This window comes from Apteryx rowi, unplaced genomic scaffold, assembly GCF_003343035.1.
Source record: "Apteryx rowi isolate R43461 unplaced genomic scaffold, aptRow1 scaffold_46, whole genome shotgun sequence".
NCBI lineage: Eukaryota > Metazoa > Chordata > Aves > Apterygiformes > Apterygidae > Apteryx > Apteryx rowi.
The window spans coordinates 2,787,891-2,806,178 of NW_020450716.1; the positions used below are offsets into that span (position 1 = coordinate 2,787,891).

The window sequence follows — 18,288 nt, forward strand, 5'->3', positions numbered from 1 at the left end:
GTCCATGCCATCATGAAGCTTCACTCATGTTCATCAGCTGATAGTCTGGCTCTACAACCTTATTTCCACTGCTTCATGGAAAATATTGCAGAAACAACAGTTTTGCACATATGGTCAGAGCTTTTTTTAGGTCTGTTTGTTGCCTATCCAGCATGTTACATGTACCGTGCTTATTAGGAAGAACGGTTCACTAGTCAGAAGCCTTCATGTTCACAAGCTTCCACCCAGGGAAATCTAAACTCTTTAGAGTGTCTCAATTAGGTGTCAAAATCTTGGCTAAAGACAGAAAATTGTTTTGCTACCTAAGGACTTTGTCTTTTTGATAGTGTCTGGGCGTGTGTAAAGCCTTGAAAAGAAAATGTCTTTTGTTCCCTGGGGTTGCTAAGAACATAAGATGTTTGGTAATACATTTTACCTTTTATTTGATTAGGTTCCRGATACAGTCAGATTGCTAATTATATCCTTCCAAAACATTGATAGTAATTAGATCTTGACTATATTCTAATTCTGTAAAAGAACGAATTGTATTTTCTATTTCAGAATCACATTCTGGAGATATTACAAAATGCTGCCCGTGTCACCAAAGCTGCCTATGAACTGATACAAGACCACAGCCTCCTAACCTGGATACTGCATATCTTGGAGAAAAGGTGACAAAGGAAATATTGGTGAAATGGGAACAACACTACTGTTTGCACATGGGAAACAGTTATGCAATGGACTATGAAAACAAGGGCACAGATATGGAGATGGCCTATCAGCAGTTGTGATAGTTGGCACCTATCTGCTGTACTGGCAGAACTTGCCCTACTCTAAAGTGTTCCCTAATGTTTCTCAGAACATAATCAAGGTGCTTTCAGGTTGTAGTAGGAGGGGTGATGGTGGGGGGGAGGTTCATGGTTTTGATAACACTTTCTTGAAAATCTTAGAAAACAAAATAGCACCTTATTTTATTTTGTGTACTTTTCGTTTTTATTACCCACAATCCACATCCTGTCATAGGACCTCCTACAAAGAACTTGGCACGATAATGAATTTGAGCTGGCTATAACATTCCTCCCCCCACTCCTTCTTCCTCCTCTTGCCTTTCCCTCAATATGTGTATGTCCATACACACACAGATGCCTTTTGCATGGATTTTCCTGACAGATTCAAGCAAGGTGTCAGGATTCTGCACTGTGACCAGTCAGAACAGGTTCCCAGTGAGCACCCACAGTGGGCACAGCAGAATGTGCACAGTTCCTGAGAGCTGAGAGTAGGGACAGCTGATGCTCCCCTATTGTGTGCCTCTCTTTGCACCCRTTTGGAAATGAAAAAGCCTAGATTTGGCCTTGACACCCAATACTTATTTTGTGATCAGACTTCTGAGGAGAATTTTTCTTGCATTCTCTGTGCAAAATCATGATTGATTTTTCTTTTCATTAGAATAACAAAGTAAATATGGCTCCTGATACTGTACTGTAAGCATTGCTGTTATTAAGTAAAGTCTTACCAACATCAGAAATTCTAAACTGTAAGGGAGCAAGCTGTCTTGAACAGTAATTGCTTTAAAGAAATGGTGGTGATGTTTGCAATTTAATGGATTGCTTTGGAAAGCTATTCACACATAAAGAAGCAAGTCAGAAGTCGCTAGTCTCTTGCAGGAGCTGTGATGCAATACTGTGTTTCCCCACCCGCAGGGTGGTAGCCGGGCAGGAGGTGCTGGTTGCTCTTTGTCTGGGGAAGGGCTTCGAAGGGCTGCTCTCCTGTGCCCTGACGAGGGGTGGGGTGGGGAGGGGGGGGTCTGGCTGCAAGGCTCCAAACATGCACTTGATTATGCCCCCCTATAGGAGATGGATGGGTTCATGACTAGGATCTGCCTTTTATATGGGTATGTGTTGCTTTGTTTTGTTTTGCAGGTTTCTGGAAAATAAGATGTTAAATAAAATCATTTCCTTAGTCCAAGCTCTGTGGGTAACAAATTTAGGAGGCAAGAGAGAAAGCAAGAAAGAGCCCCAGGAGAACAGGAAGTTTCTTCCTATTCAGCTTATAAATGAATTTCTGTATGTTTTGATCACATTGGTCAAACACATTCGGTAAGTCTTTTTTTAATCAATTTGCAGGTCATCCTCTGTCTTGTCTGAAACTTACTAAGGACAGAAGAATGTCTCCATCTCTGATAGTTTAATGCTTTTTTTTTTTCTTTTTTTCCCCCTTCAGTATGAATGTTGACTGGTGAATCTTGATGAGTTTTTTTTGACAGGAAGATTTAGCAGTTTAAATATATTGGAAATAACAGGACAGCTGACACACTGTGTCAAGTTCCACATCCTTAATTATTGGCTGTTTTTAAGCTGCTGTGATATATATTACTTTTTTTTCCTTCTGGATTAGAGCCTGTGGTCAGCAACACTATTTACTGCAAGGACTTAACATGTTTCCCAAGCTTTAGTCCCTTTCTGTGCCTGAACAATACCTACAAATTGTACAAAGAGTAATTGTGCCAAGTTCTATATGAAAATGTTAAATAAGAGGTCAGTCTTTTCTTATGTAACACAATTAACCTGTCTAAATGCAGCAGTGGCAGAGAGCAATTGAAGCCTGGACAGTAACGAGCAGATGGGTAACCAGTTCTGCTTGGGTTCATAATAGCATGGGCAGCTCTTCATGCAGACAAGGATTGCCACTGCCTGGACAAGCTACATTTATTTTTTTTTCCTYCTCAAAGTTCTGACAATTCATGCAAAGTGAAGAAGTGTAGCTAAAGCTCCAGACCTCTGACSCCTTCTGTGTGTGTCATCTGCCCTTGGCCTTTACAGGCGGAAGGCAAAGGCTATATTACATTGTTTGTTCTGCCAAACATGGATGGAGTGAAGCACTGGGGATTCAATGGTAATGGAAGTAATTCAGTGGCATCCTGAGAAACAAGTTTCCATGTCTAGAGAACTGTAAGGAGAAAAACCTGTACTTATTTTATTAGCATGCAGAAAAAAACCCACATTAGTTAATTTTTGACATTGTTTTTCTTATTTTAACAGGACTAATTTAGATCTAGCCAAACTGACTCAGTTTTTCAGTACACTGAATTCTGTGCTGGGGTATCATGCTGTAGTTGTTGAGGCCTTCAAAGAAATGAACCGGTTCACTGTGAATGACAGTGTTCTCTCCAACAAGGAGATCCTGCTGCTGTTGCATAAGTGGAGCATCATTGAAAAAGACCTGCAGGTTCAGGATGATGTGCAGAGTCTTGCTCAAAAATACCGAATCAAAGAATTGCTCAGTAAGTACTAACAATATTTGCTTAAGAGAAGTAATATTGTTGAAACTGTGATAGGCTAACCATAAAAGTGAGGCAAAATTTTTAGAAAAAAACATTGATATAGCTTGGGGGAGGAGGAATGGATGGAAAGCACTTTTTCAGGTTTTTATTGCAGTGATTTTTAACTTTAACACAATTCTGGAAGCTTTGGAGAAATACAATTTTAAAAAGGGAAAGAGTTTTAAAATAAAACTTAGCTRCAGATCTAGCAGCAGGCTTTAAAAATTGTATTCTCAAAAAAAAACCTTTAAAAAATGGTATTTGGAGGCTTTGTGCTCAAAGCCTTGAACCATTCTGAGCRTGAATGGGGATCTGAAAGTGAAACTTAAGTAAAAATTGGCAGTAAAACAAGAAAAAATGAAAGAGTTAATTTTTTTCATTGTTGTCAGCGTTGGAAGAAATAGCAAAAAACCCCCAACATTTAGACTTGTATGACTTCTGTCTTGTTGAGTAATCTCTGTGAATAAAATGTATAAGGAAATTTGTAGTAGGAGGTGTTAAACAATGTTGCTTTCCTGCAAGTCTAACAACTGCTCTTGGTGTACATTATAACCTTCAATAGGTTTCTTTTGCTGTTCTGAATCAGTTAAACTAATTATTAAAGGATCATTGTATTTAAGGAATATACTATAAAAGCTTTAGTTTTTTTCTAAAATTTTCCACAGTCTCTTAATGTGTTTTTGAGGATTTTTAGAGTTACTCTAGCAACATCTATAATTTACTGTATCAATAGTTTAAAAAAAAAAAAAAGGCAAAAAAAAGCGCTGTTGTTCCAGTCCTTAGCAGCTTATAAAACAGCTACAAAAACTGGTCCTATCTGAAATTTTATTTTTAAGGTTACCTTTCAAGAGTTGTCTTCTTCCCCCGCCACGCCACTCCTGGAAAAAAAATACTGAAATCTGTTTGGTTCTTTTTTTTTTTAAGTTGCAGGAGTGCAACGTAATTGAAGCTTCTAATGATTTCCTCAGTGACTCCTCAAAAATAGATTGCTATAAAACACTCTGCTCAATATGGTGGTGGTAGAATAAAGCACCATTGCTTTTTGGGAGCTTTGCTGCTCCCATGACACAAGSAGCGTCTAACTGAGGGTGGCTCTGCATTACGAAGTTGAACTGACCTAGCGATTCACCTGAAATGTGAAAATTTATGTGCTCTTGATTGACAKCACCATAGCAGCCAGACTGTCAGCTAGGAAGCGGCTGTGCTGAAGCTGAAGGAAGGCTGACTTTGCTGGTTTAGCTTGTGTCATTCAAAAGCAAAGTAGCTGTGCTGGTGTCTCCTTCTGTAGGGAGGCATGTGGTATGCCTCTGCCAGCCCAAACAATAGTGGTCTGAAAATTTCTCACAGCCTGTGTAAATAATGTAGCCTTACTGATAAAACTGCATCTTGTGGACCTGTAAAATACTACTTTGGCTGTACTGCGTTTTGGGTCAGGGCCTTGGCAGCATTATTGTTCACCTCAAGGTTATGAGGTCCAGTTCAGTAACGTGTTTCAGCCTGTGAGTTACTGGGAGACTGTAGCTGATTCCCATTCACTCTGATTTACACAGGCTTTATTAAACTGCTAAATGAGGCCAGTACTTATCCTCTTAGCAGCTAAAACAATGTGTGGTGCCATCTTTGCTGCATAATTCTGTACAAAGAAAATGCTTTGAAGTACCTGGGGTTTTTTTTGCTCTTGTTTTTCTTCTTATAGAAAATATTAAAGAAAAGAACAAATCTCAAGCCTCATTTCATGCATATCATCACATTCGGAAAAAAAATGAGATAGAAGGAGAAGACGACACTGATGCAGACCTGAAAGTATCTGAGCTGGAGAAGTGCAGAGAGCACCTGACTTCCATATTTTCACACTGGGAGCCTGTTTTCCCAGCCCTGCCTACCAAACATCCAGAGGAGCCCCTCAAGTTTGTGGACCTTGAAGGTGAAGCAGTCAGTCTTACCTGTGCATCCACTTACATAGTGACTAAATGGCTCATAAAGTCCATGGTTGAGCATAGCCTCAATATGCAGAATGTTTTGTTAACTCTGCAGTGGCTACAGAAATGCATTTTACCACACCCAGAGGCAGTGCAGGAGATTCTTGGGGATGCCACGCTGAGAAACAACATCTTCAAGTTTTACACTCGGATCTGTGAGGCCAGCAATGGGACAGCTGGACACTTGAAAGAACTCTGTTTGTTTAGTTCAATCATGCTTCACCTGATGGATGCTCAGGGCCTGACTAACAACAGCTTTCATGAACTTGTGAAAACATTGTGCCTGTCAGCAATGACGGAAGAGAATGAAAACAAGAAAGGTAACTGATCTTTTCTTTATCACTCTTGTTACAAGGCAGAGGTGCTAATGGTAGAAGGTAGGTAGTTACATGTTTTAATTTCATCAAAACATTCAGATGTTTGCCTTTGTCTTTTGGTGATTATCAATTCAGAAAAAGAAAGTTGTGTCTCTGGTGATACGGATGCATGGGTTTGTAGAACAGAATATGGTTGCACCATAGGAATTTCTGATAGTAAAACAGTCATACTCCCTAAAAGAAACTTTCCTATCTAAGATTAAAAAGTGCTCAGTGAGATATATAAAATGTAACTGCAAGGGGAAAAGTAGTCTGCAACAAGTAAGTCTGTGTGGATTCTAATCTGCACGCTATTCATTGTTATCATTTGATAGCAAAAGCCACTGGTCTGGTTTTAAACCATTTTATTTAAAGATGTTGGAAAGGTCTGCAAAGACGGAACTTTTCTTGTTGTTGTTAGTATGGGGTAGATCATAGGCTTTATATGAGCAAAAAATGCTCGGATCTTCCGTCTAGGAAAAGAATTAGGAAGCTAGTTTAAAACACAGTTCTGGAAGGGTATCTGGTAAAATGGGTTATTTTTGTATAGGTGTTTGGAAATGGAAGAATATCTGTTCTGATTCCTCTTCTCTAATTTTTATTTCACAGCTGTTTGTGTATTCCTGACTTCTGTTTACATTGGGGACATATGGCTGGGAGCACAGGAGCCAGATATGTTAATAACCCATGTCAAACTGATCTACAGCAGCACAGATGATAAATTAAATGATGATGACATGGAAACCCATAAACAAGGAGAAGAAACTATTATGTCTCTTTGCAAAACCCTTTTCTTGGCTACATTGGGGCATTAATTCACTGGGCTGACACTTAATCTTTAATGTTATATGCTATGCCATCGTTGCTGTGAGCCATGAAATTCTCTTGAACTGTCCTCCAGACAAATCTAACTTGTTTTGTCATAAAGATCAATATTTTATTACTATGTGCAAACTCAGATGGAGAGACTTCTATTCATCATGTCTCAGTGGAACATTAAAGCCATAATTTCCCTTTTCTTGAGATGAGCAGTATGGGACACTGAATATTATTTATATCAGTTTTATTACAGGCATTTTTAACTTTATGAAGAACCAAAAAAGACTGATCAGTGTATTGCCTCTGGACTCTATTTCAGTCCCCATGTAGTTAAAATCCATCATCTCCCCAATGTAAGATGGAGAAAAAAGACTGCAATACTTCACAATCTGGTATTAAGTGCAAAGGGGGTTTAGCATGATGATTTACTATTTCTTGAAGAACTCTGTTTCTTTCGTGGTACATGATAGCAAAACCAGTATGCATAGAAGACTGTGAACATTGGAATTATGATGGTCTGTGGTTCTTCTTGTTTTTAAATTAAAATGCTTTTGAAAGCATCTGTATCAGAGCTGTTGTGGTTTTATTCTGTCTTTTCTGTTTTTTAATTAAAAACAAAACAAAAAAAACCTGACCATCATCAGTGCTGGAACATACTTGCAGCAAAAACCTATGTTCCCTTCACTCTGAAAGGACCAGAGATGGAATAAAATGCAAATGACTTGCTGCTGATTGATTATACATGTTTTCTGTTGGAAATTCTCTGTGAACTCTGATAAATATTTCTTGAACACTGCCTTGAGGGCAGTTTGACATACCATTCCAAATATGCAGAGCCTGAATTTGAACCTTTGAAATGTAAAATAGGATTTATTAAACTGACTCATCAATATGTATTGTGCCTAGGTACTTTGTACAAATTCTGTACTGGGGAAAAAATCAGAAATGTACACTCCTTGTGATACTTGTGTATGTTTTTTTAATAAAAGAACGTGAGATGCAAATAATAAGAAATGTTTCTACATGTAAATATTCTTGTTCTCAATCTTAAGACTTGATTTAAAAATCAAAAAAAAAAAAACTTGAAAAAGCTGCAAGCCCATTAGAGGCTGAATTGTTGTATAATATTGGTATAAAATCCCTAGAGTGTGACACAGCAGAAAATTTAATTTACTTCATTAAAAAAAAAAAAGGCAAAATGAAACCAAAGGAGAGCCAAGAGACAGAAGGCAATAGCCAGAGACAGAGCAAAATGGAAAGATGTCTTGTCGCCTCAGCTGACAGGAAAATAAAATATTCGTGGCACATATGGAAAAAATTGTTCAGCTGTCTTGAGGGGACTGGTCACATCTGATGGTGGTTTATCATATGATTTGCTTGAGAGAATAGAAGAAATGTGGAGAATAAAAGAAATGGAAATGTTTCAAACAATGGGGAGACTGCAAAGCAGAAGTACTAAATCCCCTTTCAACTACTTAATAAGTTAGCAAAAAATAAAAACTAAATGCCACAAACCAGCTGTTGGAGACTGCACAGCAGGTTGCAAGCCCAGAACATTTTTAGAGGTGTACCTGTGTGCCTTGTAATACCCTTTCACATGCCCTTTGGCTATGTTCACTTAAAAAAATAAATATTTTTGTAACTCTGGTACCTGCAGGAGCAAAATTCATTTGCTGAAGCTTGATGAGATGGAAGAGTGATTCATGAGTGAAATCCATTTCTGGAAATAGGGGCATCAGATGCAAATACAAATTACATGTGCTCAGACAGGTTTTTGCACACCTTGATATTTCCTTCTGCGGATGGAAATAATGATTTCTGAATGCAGTTTTGTCACTGCTAAAAATAAGATAACTGCCATGTTTATAGCGTGCTTTTTTAATGTGATGCAGGATGTTATGGAATGGAAAAGCCGTATGAGGTGTCTGTGACTACAAATAGGGCTAGTCATGCACGTCGGTCAGCTCTCCTCGCAATAGCGTGTGGAAGTCCTGACAAGTTGCATGTGAATCCCCCTAAGTTTTCTGCATACTTAAATGATGGTTTTCTGATGGCCTTAAATATTCCAAAAGGCCAAGTAGTGAGTATTTTCTCCCTGACTTTTAATGTTTTATTAGTATCTCTAACGTCACCATTATCAAAGTATTCAGGGGAGGAAAGGATTGTTCATATACGGGTTCTTTTCCTCCTTTTTATGGTAGTTTTGGAAACGGAGAAAAAAATAATGCAAATAAGCTGACAATGCTACTAGCCTGTCCTATCAGTTCATGTGTGCTTAGCAGTAGAAAGAATGTAGCTCTGCATGTGGGAACTTTAAGATTTAATCTCACTGCCTCTGTGAGCTTCAATATATTCTAGTAACATGGCAATTAAAAGATTATTATGAAGTACTTTCGGACTGACTTAATGGTCAAATATCTTTAAAAAACATAGATGATTTGTGTGTGTGAATTACTGCCAATGTATTATCAATGCATTTTAATAATTTACATAGATGGAGAGCCATTACTTTAAGAAATTAAGCTTGAATACTTACGATAAATTGTAGAGAGGATTCAGAAATGCAAAATGTGCCCCATATATGGACTTAGGTTTTGAAACAAGAAGTTTCTATGATTTAATACAAGTTACTCACTTTGATGTTATTCTTATGATGAGAACCACATGGCTAAAACTCCAGAGAGCTCTGCAGTAGGCCCAGCAGCCTGCCCTCACAGAAGTCATTGTAGGGACAGGCCTTTCTAAAATCTTTTTCTCAAAATTCTCAAAACATTAGTGAAATCAATAGCCAAGTGTATACGTTGTACATGGTTCTTAGAACGTACTTGCAGTTTTGAGCTGTGGGCTGGGGCTTCTCAGTGTTTGCAGTGGACCTCAGGAAGGCTTGGCCTTGTGGTGGGCTGCTGGTGCTCAGGTGAGGACACGTCTGACGTGTTAGCAGAAAAGGACTTTACGTAGCAGAGCAATGGAGCAGAAGGAGGTAGTGTTTGTGGGAGAAGCATTTGGGGGGAACATTTTTATGGAAGTCAGCTTTGTCTTTGAACCAGCTGCATGTGTTAATTTGGGTCACGCTTGGCAACTGATGGATGTAGCAATTCAGCAGACCATGAATCCCACAAATTAGAGGGAGAAGGAGCGGTGTATGTTAACAGAGGAGTCTGGGGGGAAGGGCAAATAAGTACCCACTGGGAAGAGTACTGGAAATGCCTTGAAATTGGTATATATGGAAGTGTCAAGGAAGAAAATGCATTTGTCTTCCTCACATTCCCCTCCTCCTGAGTTAGATATTATAAGATAGGTTTGTATTTTGAGCATTATTTATTACTGTTTATATACTTCATGCTGTATGCCCTCCATGGTTGGTTTGTTTTGCCTGCAAGTTATTTTCTCTGTTTTGTCTTTAAAAAATAGTAATAATAATCTATTTTTTTTGATTTCTAAGCTGTTGTGAATAGTTCCAGATAATTTTAAAGGAAATAAATAAAAAGTCTTTTCAGTGGCTATGCACTTCGAATCATGTTCCAATGCAACTAATAAAAGAACACTAGTGGTTATGAATGGGAGTATTAACCTGTTTCAGAAATCCCCTTTGAATCCATTTGTAGAAAAAGAGGTTCTTGAAACAAGGTGTTAGAGTCTGCCATTAGCCAGTGAGGAGGACTCTGGAGCAGGCCATGCAGGGAGGCTGTGCAGTCTTGTTGCTGGAGAGGTTTTTTAGATCAAGGTAGAGAAGCGCGACAGGAACAACTGAAGTGCAGTTGGTGTGGCCTCGAGAAGGAGAACGGGCTGAGATGATGAGGTCTCCTTCAGGCTCTCTTCAAGACTCTGTGCATTCCACTGGGGTTACAGGGAGATGCAACTAGCAGTAGGACAACTGGTGCCAATGAGGGAAAAATGCTCACCCCTTTGAAAGCAGTGGAGTTTCGTTGTTAAGTAGAACTCTGTCAGGATTTTGCCATGAATGTTGATTCATGTCTCTTGTGGGCGCTACCTCAGCTCTAGCAAAGAGTAAGCATATCTGAGGGAAGGGGAAGGCTGGTGTGGCCGTCTGGGTTGACTAATGGGAAATTTTGGCTCTTTGATATTTCTCTGTCTACGTTGCCTCTTCTGTTCCTGCAGCCTTCCCTCATTTTCTCCACCTGTCCGTGTCAGTCTGACTCCACAGACTTTAAGCCTTGATAGGTTTTCAGGCCTGACACCAATAGTAGTCACTCTGCAGACTCTTCAGTTCCAGCGTTGTGGTTACTGAAGCTCTAACAGTTCCTCACCCTCTTGTGGACCTTTGTCTGCCTCTGCCTGGGTTTGGTGGTGCTCCATGGGTGAGGAGAGGTGGAGAGAGTGGAGGCCTCTGAGTGGGGAGGGAGTGCAAGTGGCACTTTCTGTGCTGCTCCAGGAGGCAGGGCTAAACAGGTCCTCTCCATTCCACCCAAAAGCTTCTGTGAGACTATTTCAGCCCCAACTGAAAGCAGGCAACTCATGCAGAAAYGCGATGTTGCTTTTGTGTTTTTGACAGCATCTCCCTTTGATGATGATAAACATGCTTCTCTCTTTCTAATGCCTGGGTAACTGGCAGATACCATTTTCAAGAATATTCAATATTAACAAGTTCCTTTTCCACCTACCATTTCAAAGTGATAGCTAAGGGTGATTGATTATTACTAGCAAAACCCCATATTTCCTGGCATTAGGAAAAGCTAATGACTTTATTCATTAAGACACACTCACTTGAGATAATCAGTGCTTCCATTAGCATTTAAAGGCTATTCTAGCTAAACAAAGTTTTAATAAATTTTAAGTAAACCAAATATGTTTTTGCAATAGGAAAATAAGTAAAAAGCATATTCTATCCTTGAGGGAAGTGCTGAGCTTTAAGTTGGGGAAGAAAAACATAACCCTTCTAAAAGCAGAGGTTTATGGTTGATGTTGCACTGACATCATTGTTTATTTTGCAGTAAGTGGAATATCATGAAGTTGTAGTTGACCATGAGAGGGTGACCTGAGGACAGAGCTAGAAATAAATGACTTACGTCATAGTGGCTCTCATGATGTATAAACAATATTGGTTATGCTGCCCATTCAACATGATCAACATGGTATTGTTTTCTTTCACAGTAAGGAAACCCAGGGACAACTGTGATTCTGCAGAGACACCCCTGAGGATAACAGGACTCTCAGGTAAGCAAAGCAGAACCCTTTACAGGACTTGGGACATAACTGGTATTTCTGCACTTTCTACTGGAGGAAGTAAATCTGCTCTCAACCAATGGGTGTAAATGAGAACCCCTCAACTGGAAGCACACACTTTACACTGCATAACTGAGAGAGGAGTTTGAGTCTGAATCTTTACTTAAACAAGYGAGGAATTTTGCAGTCATCATCATCAAGAACTAAATTGCTCTTCTAATAAGACAACTCCAGCAATGTTGCTCAAATATGGCTGTTAGGATTTCCTTTTATGTGTCCAGAATTTTTCAGTTTTGGCCTTTGAAAGAAAATGTTCTTCTTTTCCGAACTAATTCAGCTTTGTAGCATCAGTATTTAATAGGTAGTCACAGTATTGATCTTTTCTCTGTAGTCAGGAGGACTGTACTGCTGTTTTTATTTAATCTGTTCCAATTTTAACTCGGGCTGAGATACTTCCATGAATGCCAGTTTCATCTGAGAGGGAGTTAGGTATTTCAGGAGCAATCAAATCTTAGTCTGGGCTACTGAGATCATCGCAGTGAGGCTGTTCACTGTTGGAACTGCTTTCTTCTACCCGGTTCCTTGCAATCACCTGTCTGCAATGTGTGGAAGGAAAAAAATGTACCATTATTGGGGACCTCTGTTTGGAAGACTGATTCCAGCAGTTTCATCAGCAGGTACATTATTAAAGTTTAAAAAAATATAGAAGCTGGTTCTCCTAACAACAAAAGGTGTTGAATACAGTATGAGAGGTGCTTTGGGGCTTCAGTCCTCTTTATCTACCAAGAGAACCATGCTTTTCCTTGGAAAAGGGGTATGACCAAGAGCAAAACTATGAGTTATGGGMTATATTTGGTGCCTCCCTCATTCCCCCCCCATGTTGGGACCTTTAGTCCAGCCCTTAAGCACAGTTCTTTAGTTGGGTTTTTAAAGAGGAAACTGGATGCTTTCCTTTGACTTGCTGTATAGCGAGGGTGAAGGGCACTTTCATGGATGCTCCCGGGAAAGAGAAGGGGGATAGCAGTGATGGAGTGATGTGCGTGTCTACAAGGGGCAAAGCTACCTAAACTTGGGGCAATAACAAGAGAAATGCATGATGTGTGGSAGAGAGGCTCTGACACTGATGTTAGGGAAAAGCAAAACAAACCTCTAAGGAGGGGATGGGGATCTGAGCAGGAAAATGGGACAGACTAAAAAGGAGTGGGGAGGACTAGGGTAGGAGGAAATTCTGTGTACAAATAATAATAATATAAGGACCTCACAGATGTATGGTTCTGCTGGAGAAACAAGTTAGTGGCAGGTAGATGGAGTGATGATATGAAAGCAGCAAAGTGCACCCTGCCTCCTCCTCCCAGAGCCACTCTCCCAGCAGTTTCCCAAACTTCATCTTTAAAAAGTAGATGAGTCTCAGCATAGAAGTGGTAGATTCCATTCAATATGGCCAACCACAGCATAGTCCTAACTAGTAATATATGTCCTTGGGGTTTCAAAGGTGGGGAGGAAAATTACATTGACTGGGAAGAAAACTGTAACCAAAAAATGGGAGTGAAAATGGAAATTTTTTGAAAAGACTTAATAATGCTCTGGAGCCACAGATTCACAAACAAGAAAGAAGGCGTCTTTGACTAAGAGCCATGTTTGTTTCTGTGTCTGAACAAATGTAGCAACCTATGAAAAGTCTCAGCAACAGGCCCACGACAGGATGGAGGCAGGCAGGTTTGGGGTTTTCTTTGGTATGATGCAGGCATAGTCAAGAGATATTTCTTCTCTCTGTTTGACAAAAGCAAGACAAAACACTCTTRCCAAAATGGGATTTTTTTCCTTCCAGTCCATTCAGTAACTAAATAGCATCAGCTAGCAATCAATATTTTTAAATCAGCAGGGCTGGAGAACGTGCATCCCAGAGACCTGAAAAGTGGTTGAAGAGACCTCTGGCCGACTCGTGTTAATTTTTAACCATCCTCGGAATAGCAGGGAAATTCTACAAGACCGGAAGAGCGCTAATGTGCCAGCATGCAAAGAGTCACCCTAAGCCAGTGAAACTGACCTTAGTCCCAGGAAAAATCATGGGAAAAACTAGGATAAGATACAACTGACAAAAGTTTCAAAGGACAGAAAAAAATAATTCCAGACAGTGGGTTTTAGAGAACAACAGGTATGGTGAAACAAGTCTAATTTCATTCTTTTGGGGTATTACACTTTGGCTGATAAAGGTGGCTACATATATGTAAGCTATTTAAATTGCAGTAAGGCATTTGACTCAATGCCATTCTGTTTTCTTTAAAAAGAACTATACGCAAACCCCATTAAGCATGTGTCATGTGAATAAGACTTCTCAAAGAGTAACTGGGGAATGATCATYGACTGTGGATGTTTCTAGCAGAGCTCCACAGCTACCTGATGCTGTTCAGTATTTTCATCAGTGATCTGGAAGTATGTATGAGATGACTGTGAATGAAACTTACAGGTAAAGATACAGCAATACAAGGAAGAGCAAACAGTCATATACGGCAGTCTGGGCAGCCAGGTAAGATGGACCTACTCAAACAAAAAGCATTGTAAAACCTCACCCCTGGCAATAATGTTGAGAATTGCAGATTTTTCATAAACTACTCTCCCTTAAAACAGTGGATTGAGAATTCGTTTTCCTTGTAGCACAGGAAAGGTTGAGATGTTAATGAATAAAAAAAGTAGAGTTAATATTTTGAATTCCTTGATTCTGGAGATAGACATGTGATCTTTTAAAATCTGGAGCAGATGATATTGTGATTCCAAAATATTCTATGTTTATCATAATTTGATCTGTCCACAGCAATCACTTTTTGGCATCACCACCTTAGTGCTCTCTTCTTTTCATTTATGAATAGCTATATATTTTTTAATGCAAATACATGTTTACCCCTAATTTTATTAAAGTTTATTAACTAAGCCAAGATGCAGTGCCAAGAAATTGTGATTTAACAAGGTGCAGAAATGAGAAGTACTGACCAAAATAATAAATACAAGAACTTATTCTCCTCTGCAGGGGTACAGCACCTGGGCAGAGACTTTGGCAGCCCTCAGTGGGCAGCACTCTTAAACTTCCTCTAGAGCTCAGTTTTCTGTGGTTTGTTTTATGTCTCTTGAGAATGAGCTGACTTGTTTTTACATTGTCTCAGGACAGCCTGGACTGGATGTTCTGTACCTTTTGAGGAGAAAATGTTTGATTTGATAATATGCTTGTTGATAGGACACTGAATGCATTGCTCAAGAGTCATTTCACAAATGGAAGTGTGTGTGTCACTTGTAAATGTCTCTCTGGTGCCTGTTACATAGGAAGCCTTTTTATGACATTAAAAACTATTTAACGTTTTGAAAACAAAAAGCCCTATCATTTTAGTTTTCAAAATAGAAAGGCCAAGAACAAGGAGAACTTTAGAAAGCAGTGGATAACATCTTAATACTGACAGACTTTCCCAGTAACTAAGATGCAGAGGCAACTGCACAGCCCACCCTGGATGTATGTTTGCCTGGTCACTCCTGGCTTGGAGAATGTTTCTCTGAGCAGCAGTTGCAGAGGGCGTGTTCTTACCTCATGTTCAGTGCATGGGTATTTCAATTTCCTCTCAACTGCAGAATCTCAATGGATGAGTTTTATGGAAGGACACTGGTTACTGGTATATAACCTCTTTTCTTGTCTTTGAGCCCGTATGTGCATTCACACAGTGGCTGTTGCTAAACAAAAACCCAGCTTACTAGTTTTCATCCAGAGATCAGTAATCTCTGAACAACCTCAGCATCACCCTACCAAGTGTCACATCAAACCCAATGGCATAATGCCTGCCAAAAGGTATAAAGCATGTTCCAGTTGGTCAGCCTTTAGATGTCAAAAGTGAGAACCCTTCTCTGTGAAGCCACTGTAATTTGAGCTCTGACGGTGACTGAAGTCTTGTAACAGGCTTTGACAGTTCATAGCTACCCATTTTAACTGCCTCTGCTCCTTTGGGTCTGACAGCTGTTCATGTGAAAATGATCTGGTTCTGTCAACATAAGAAGAAAAAGTTCTCCTARTGATGGAGATGTGAAAGACAGCTTTATCCCTTGAAATCACAGTCTTGAGAATAGCAAAATCTATTATCTGCTGTTTGAGATTAAATTCAGAAATCATACTGCAGAGAAACTGGGATAGGTCCCCAGGAACACTGCATATGGGAAGCCAGCTGTAAAGGCTTAGTTGTCTCAGATTCTTCTGCCACAAGGGATGTTGCTGTGATCTATGCAGACAAGCCATGCAGAGCTCAAACACTGGTCCTCTGAGTGTCCTGAGCATCAGATTTAAATCACACTGGGAAGCTGGGTTCCTTCCAAGTTCTTTAGCCTACCCCTTCAAGAATTTCAAGATACCTGAGTGTAAGAATACATGATTACCACTAGTGGGAGACAGTTGGTAGAGATCACAGTTGACTATATCTTAACCGAGCTTATAGAGACAAATTCCTTTCATTCCAGGAAATAGTCTACTGTGATAGGAGAGAGAGGGCTCGAGAAAGTAGAGAACAAGAACGGCTGCCTGAGAACATGGTCTGCTTACTCAGGGAAGTACCTCTCATGATGGTCTCCTTATTATACTATGGACTTCATCTCCCCAAAGACAAGGTAGCATGCCCAAGTAAAGAGATCTGACACTTCTTACTGGCATCTGGAAGAATATAAACTCATGCCTTAAGTATCAGATTAACTGCTTTTGTGTACAGGGATACATACTTTGTTGTTGTTGTTACATATGGTGGTTATCTTGTCCACTAATGAATATTACAAATCGAAGGTAAGCCAAAAAAGAAAAACAACCAACAAAAAAACCCCTCTGAAGACTATCTGCTGTCATGTGAGAGCTAAGATATTGTTATAGATTTTTTTCTGTTGTTTTCCTAGGGATCAAAAACCCTGAGCTGTCAAATATCCAGATGAGCTTCCCAGTTCCAGGAATGAGGCGGCTGTTGCAATTCATCTGGATGGAGGCAGAAAATTGAAAGAGCACATGGACATTGTACAGTCTGTCCACGAAGGAAACTCTCACCTGCAAATTGAGAAGATTGCTGGCTGCACAACAGGTGTTTTAAAGCCAACTCACACATCTCCAGCTCTGGCAAGTATTATCCTGAAACTACATGTTACTATATGCCTCAGAAATATTGGGTAAAATTTGATGGTAGTAGGGGGAGAAATATCTAAACACTGAATCAGTTTTCTTATTGCCAGAAAACTCTCTGAAGTCAGAAAGACTCATTCTATGAAGGAGTCCAGAAGTTATTTGACTGATTCCTTCTCTGAGGCTATTATGACAGCAAGAAATGTGGATAAGGTTTGAGAAATGCAGACTTTCCAACTCTTTGAGTAGCTGACATTTTTTCTTTTTTTTTTTCTTTATATAATGTCTGGCAGTCAAGTGACTGCCAGAAGATTTTGGAGGGCTCCACAGCAGTCTCAGTCATGGCTGTCAGGAATGCACAGCCTCCAGTGCAATACATGGGAATCTCTGTTTGCGAGGTCTAGGAAGGAACATTGCCTGCCCCCATGGCATGAAGTTTTAGCTTTCAGCAGGAACTGCCTCCAGCCACTAATCCTGGATGATGAGAAACATAGCTGATGTAAATGTTTAAAAGACAAAAGCATGTAGCTCAATACTGGCTCTTGATTACAACTGTGTGGCTGTGTGGTAATCAATCAGTTTGGTGTGATAATGAGTATGAAATAGTTGGCCCCGCTCCCCAAAACATTTTTTCTTTCTTTCTGTAGCGATATCATAATGGTGACCAGCAGGACTGGGACTCGGATTCCTTGCTGCAGCCTTCTTGCAAGCATCAAACCTCTTCTCTTCTCCGAACTTTCTCATCTGACTTGGCACCAAATAACTTTGCAGTGCAGAGAAGATTGTGGTGCAATCAGATCGTGGATTCAGGTCCGGGCAAGCCTCAGAGTCTAAGAATTGCGCTACGGCATATGCAGATCCAGTTGTTTCATATGGCATTCAGAGGAGTTTGATGCTGACTTCTTTTCTGTATGGATATACAGCTAAGAAAACAGCAGACTATACCATGGTAGATGTCATGGCCTTGCCCAAAATAGTGAGACCTTGGTGTACAGAGTGGTGGAGGAGATATAATCACTGCATGTTATACAAGGCCAAAATGTAATCCTCAGGGGACCTACAGAGATCTATCTGGTAATAAAGACAGCTGACACACGGGGAAGGGGAATGCTTGACAGTCAACTGCAGAGGAGTGGAAGCAAGAAGCGACGCTCTTGCGAAACTGTCAGACTTGAAAGTACTCTTGTTTCACCAGGCAGATGAGCAGGCTGAAACAGTACACACTGCCCTATGTGCCCCTGAGCTGAGCTTGATGGAGAGATGGATGAGCCCAGGAACAGTGAAGGTAAAAGTTCTCCAGCCTTGACCAGTGACGTGTTTGTATGTTTGTTGGGTGAATGTATTGGAATTATCAAAGGAAAAAAGAAAGGCGAATTCAAAAAAGAAATTAGGTAAACCTCATGCCAATGATAATGAAAGGATTATATAAAAAGAAGATACTGGGGAAGATGGTGGAAGTGAACCAGAAGAATTTCTTTCAGGCAACCCACCTTGTTTTATTTCTCAAAGTGGGAGAAGTCAAAT

General features: G+C 39.9%; 1 protein-coding gene across 1 annotated transcript in view; it reads left to right on the plus strand.

Moving 5' to 3' along the window:
• URB1 (URB1 ribosome biogenesis 1 homolog (S. cerevisiae)) overlaps positions 1-7,018 on the plus strand; it is a gene marked incomplete at its 5' end in the record, with an annotated part of 56,675 nt that extends 49,657 nt beyond the window's left edge. Inside the window, 5 exons of the mRNA XM_026077622.1 lie at positions 541-650; positions 1,899-2,075; positions 3,018-3,259; positions 4,995-5,597; positions 6,243-7,018. Of these exons, the coding sequence (XP_025933407.1) occupies positions 541-650; positions 1,899-2,075; positions 3,018-3,259; positions 4,995-5,597; positions 6,243-6,448 (1,338 nt within the window). The remainder of the gene's footprint in view (positions 1-540; positions 651-1,898; positions 2,076-3,017; positions 3,260-4,994; positions 5,598-6,242) is intronic.
• Positions 7,019-18,288: the final 11,270 nt, after the last annotated feature.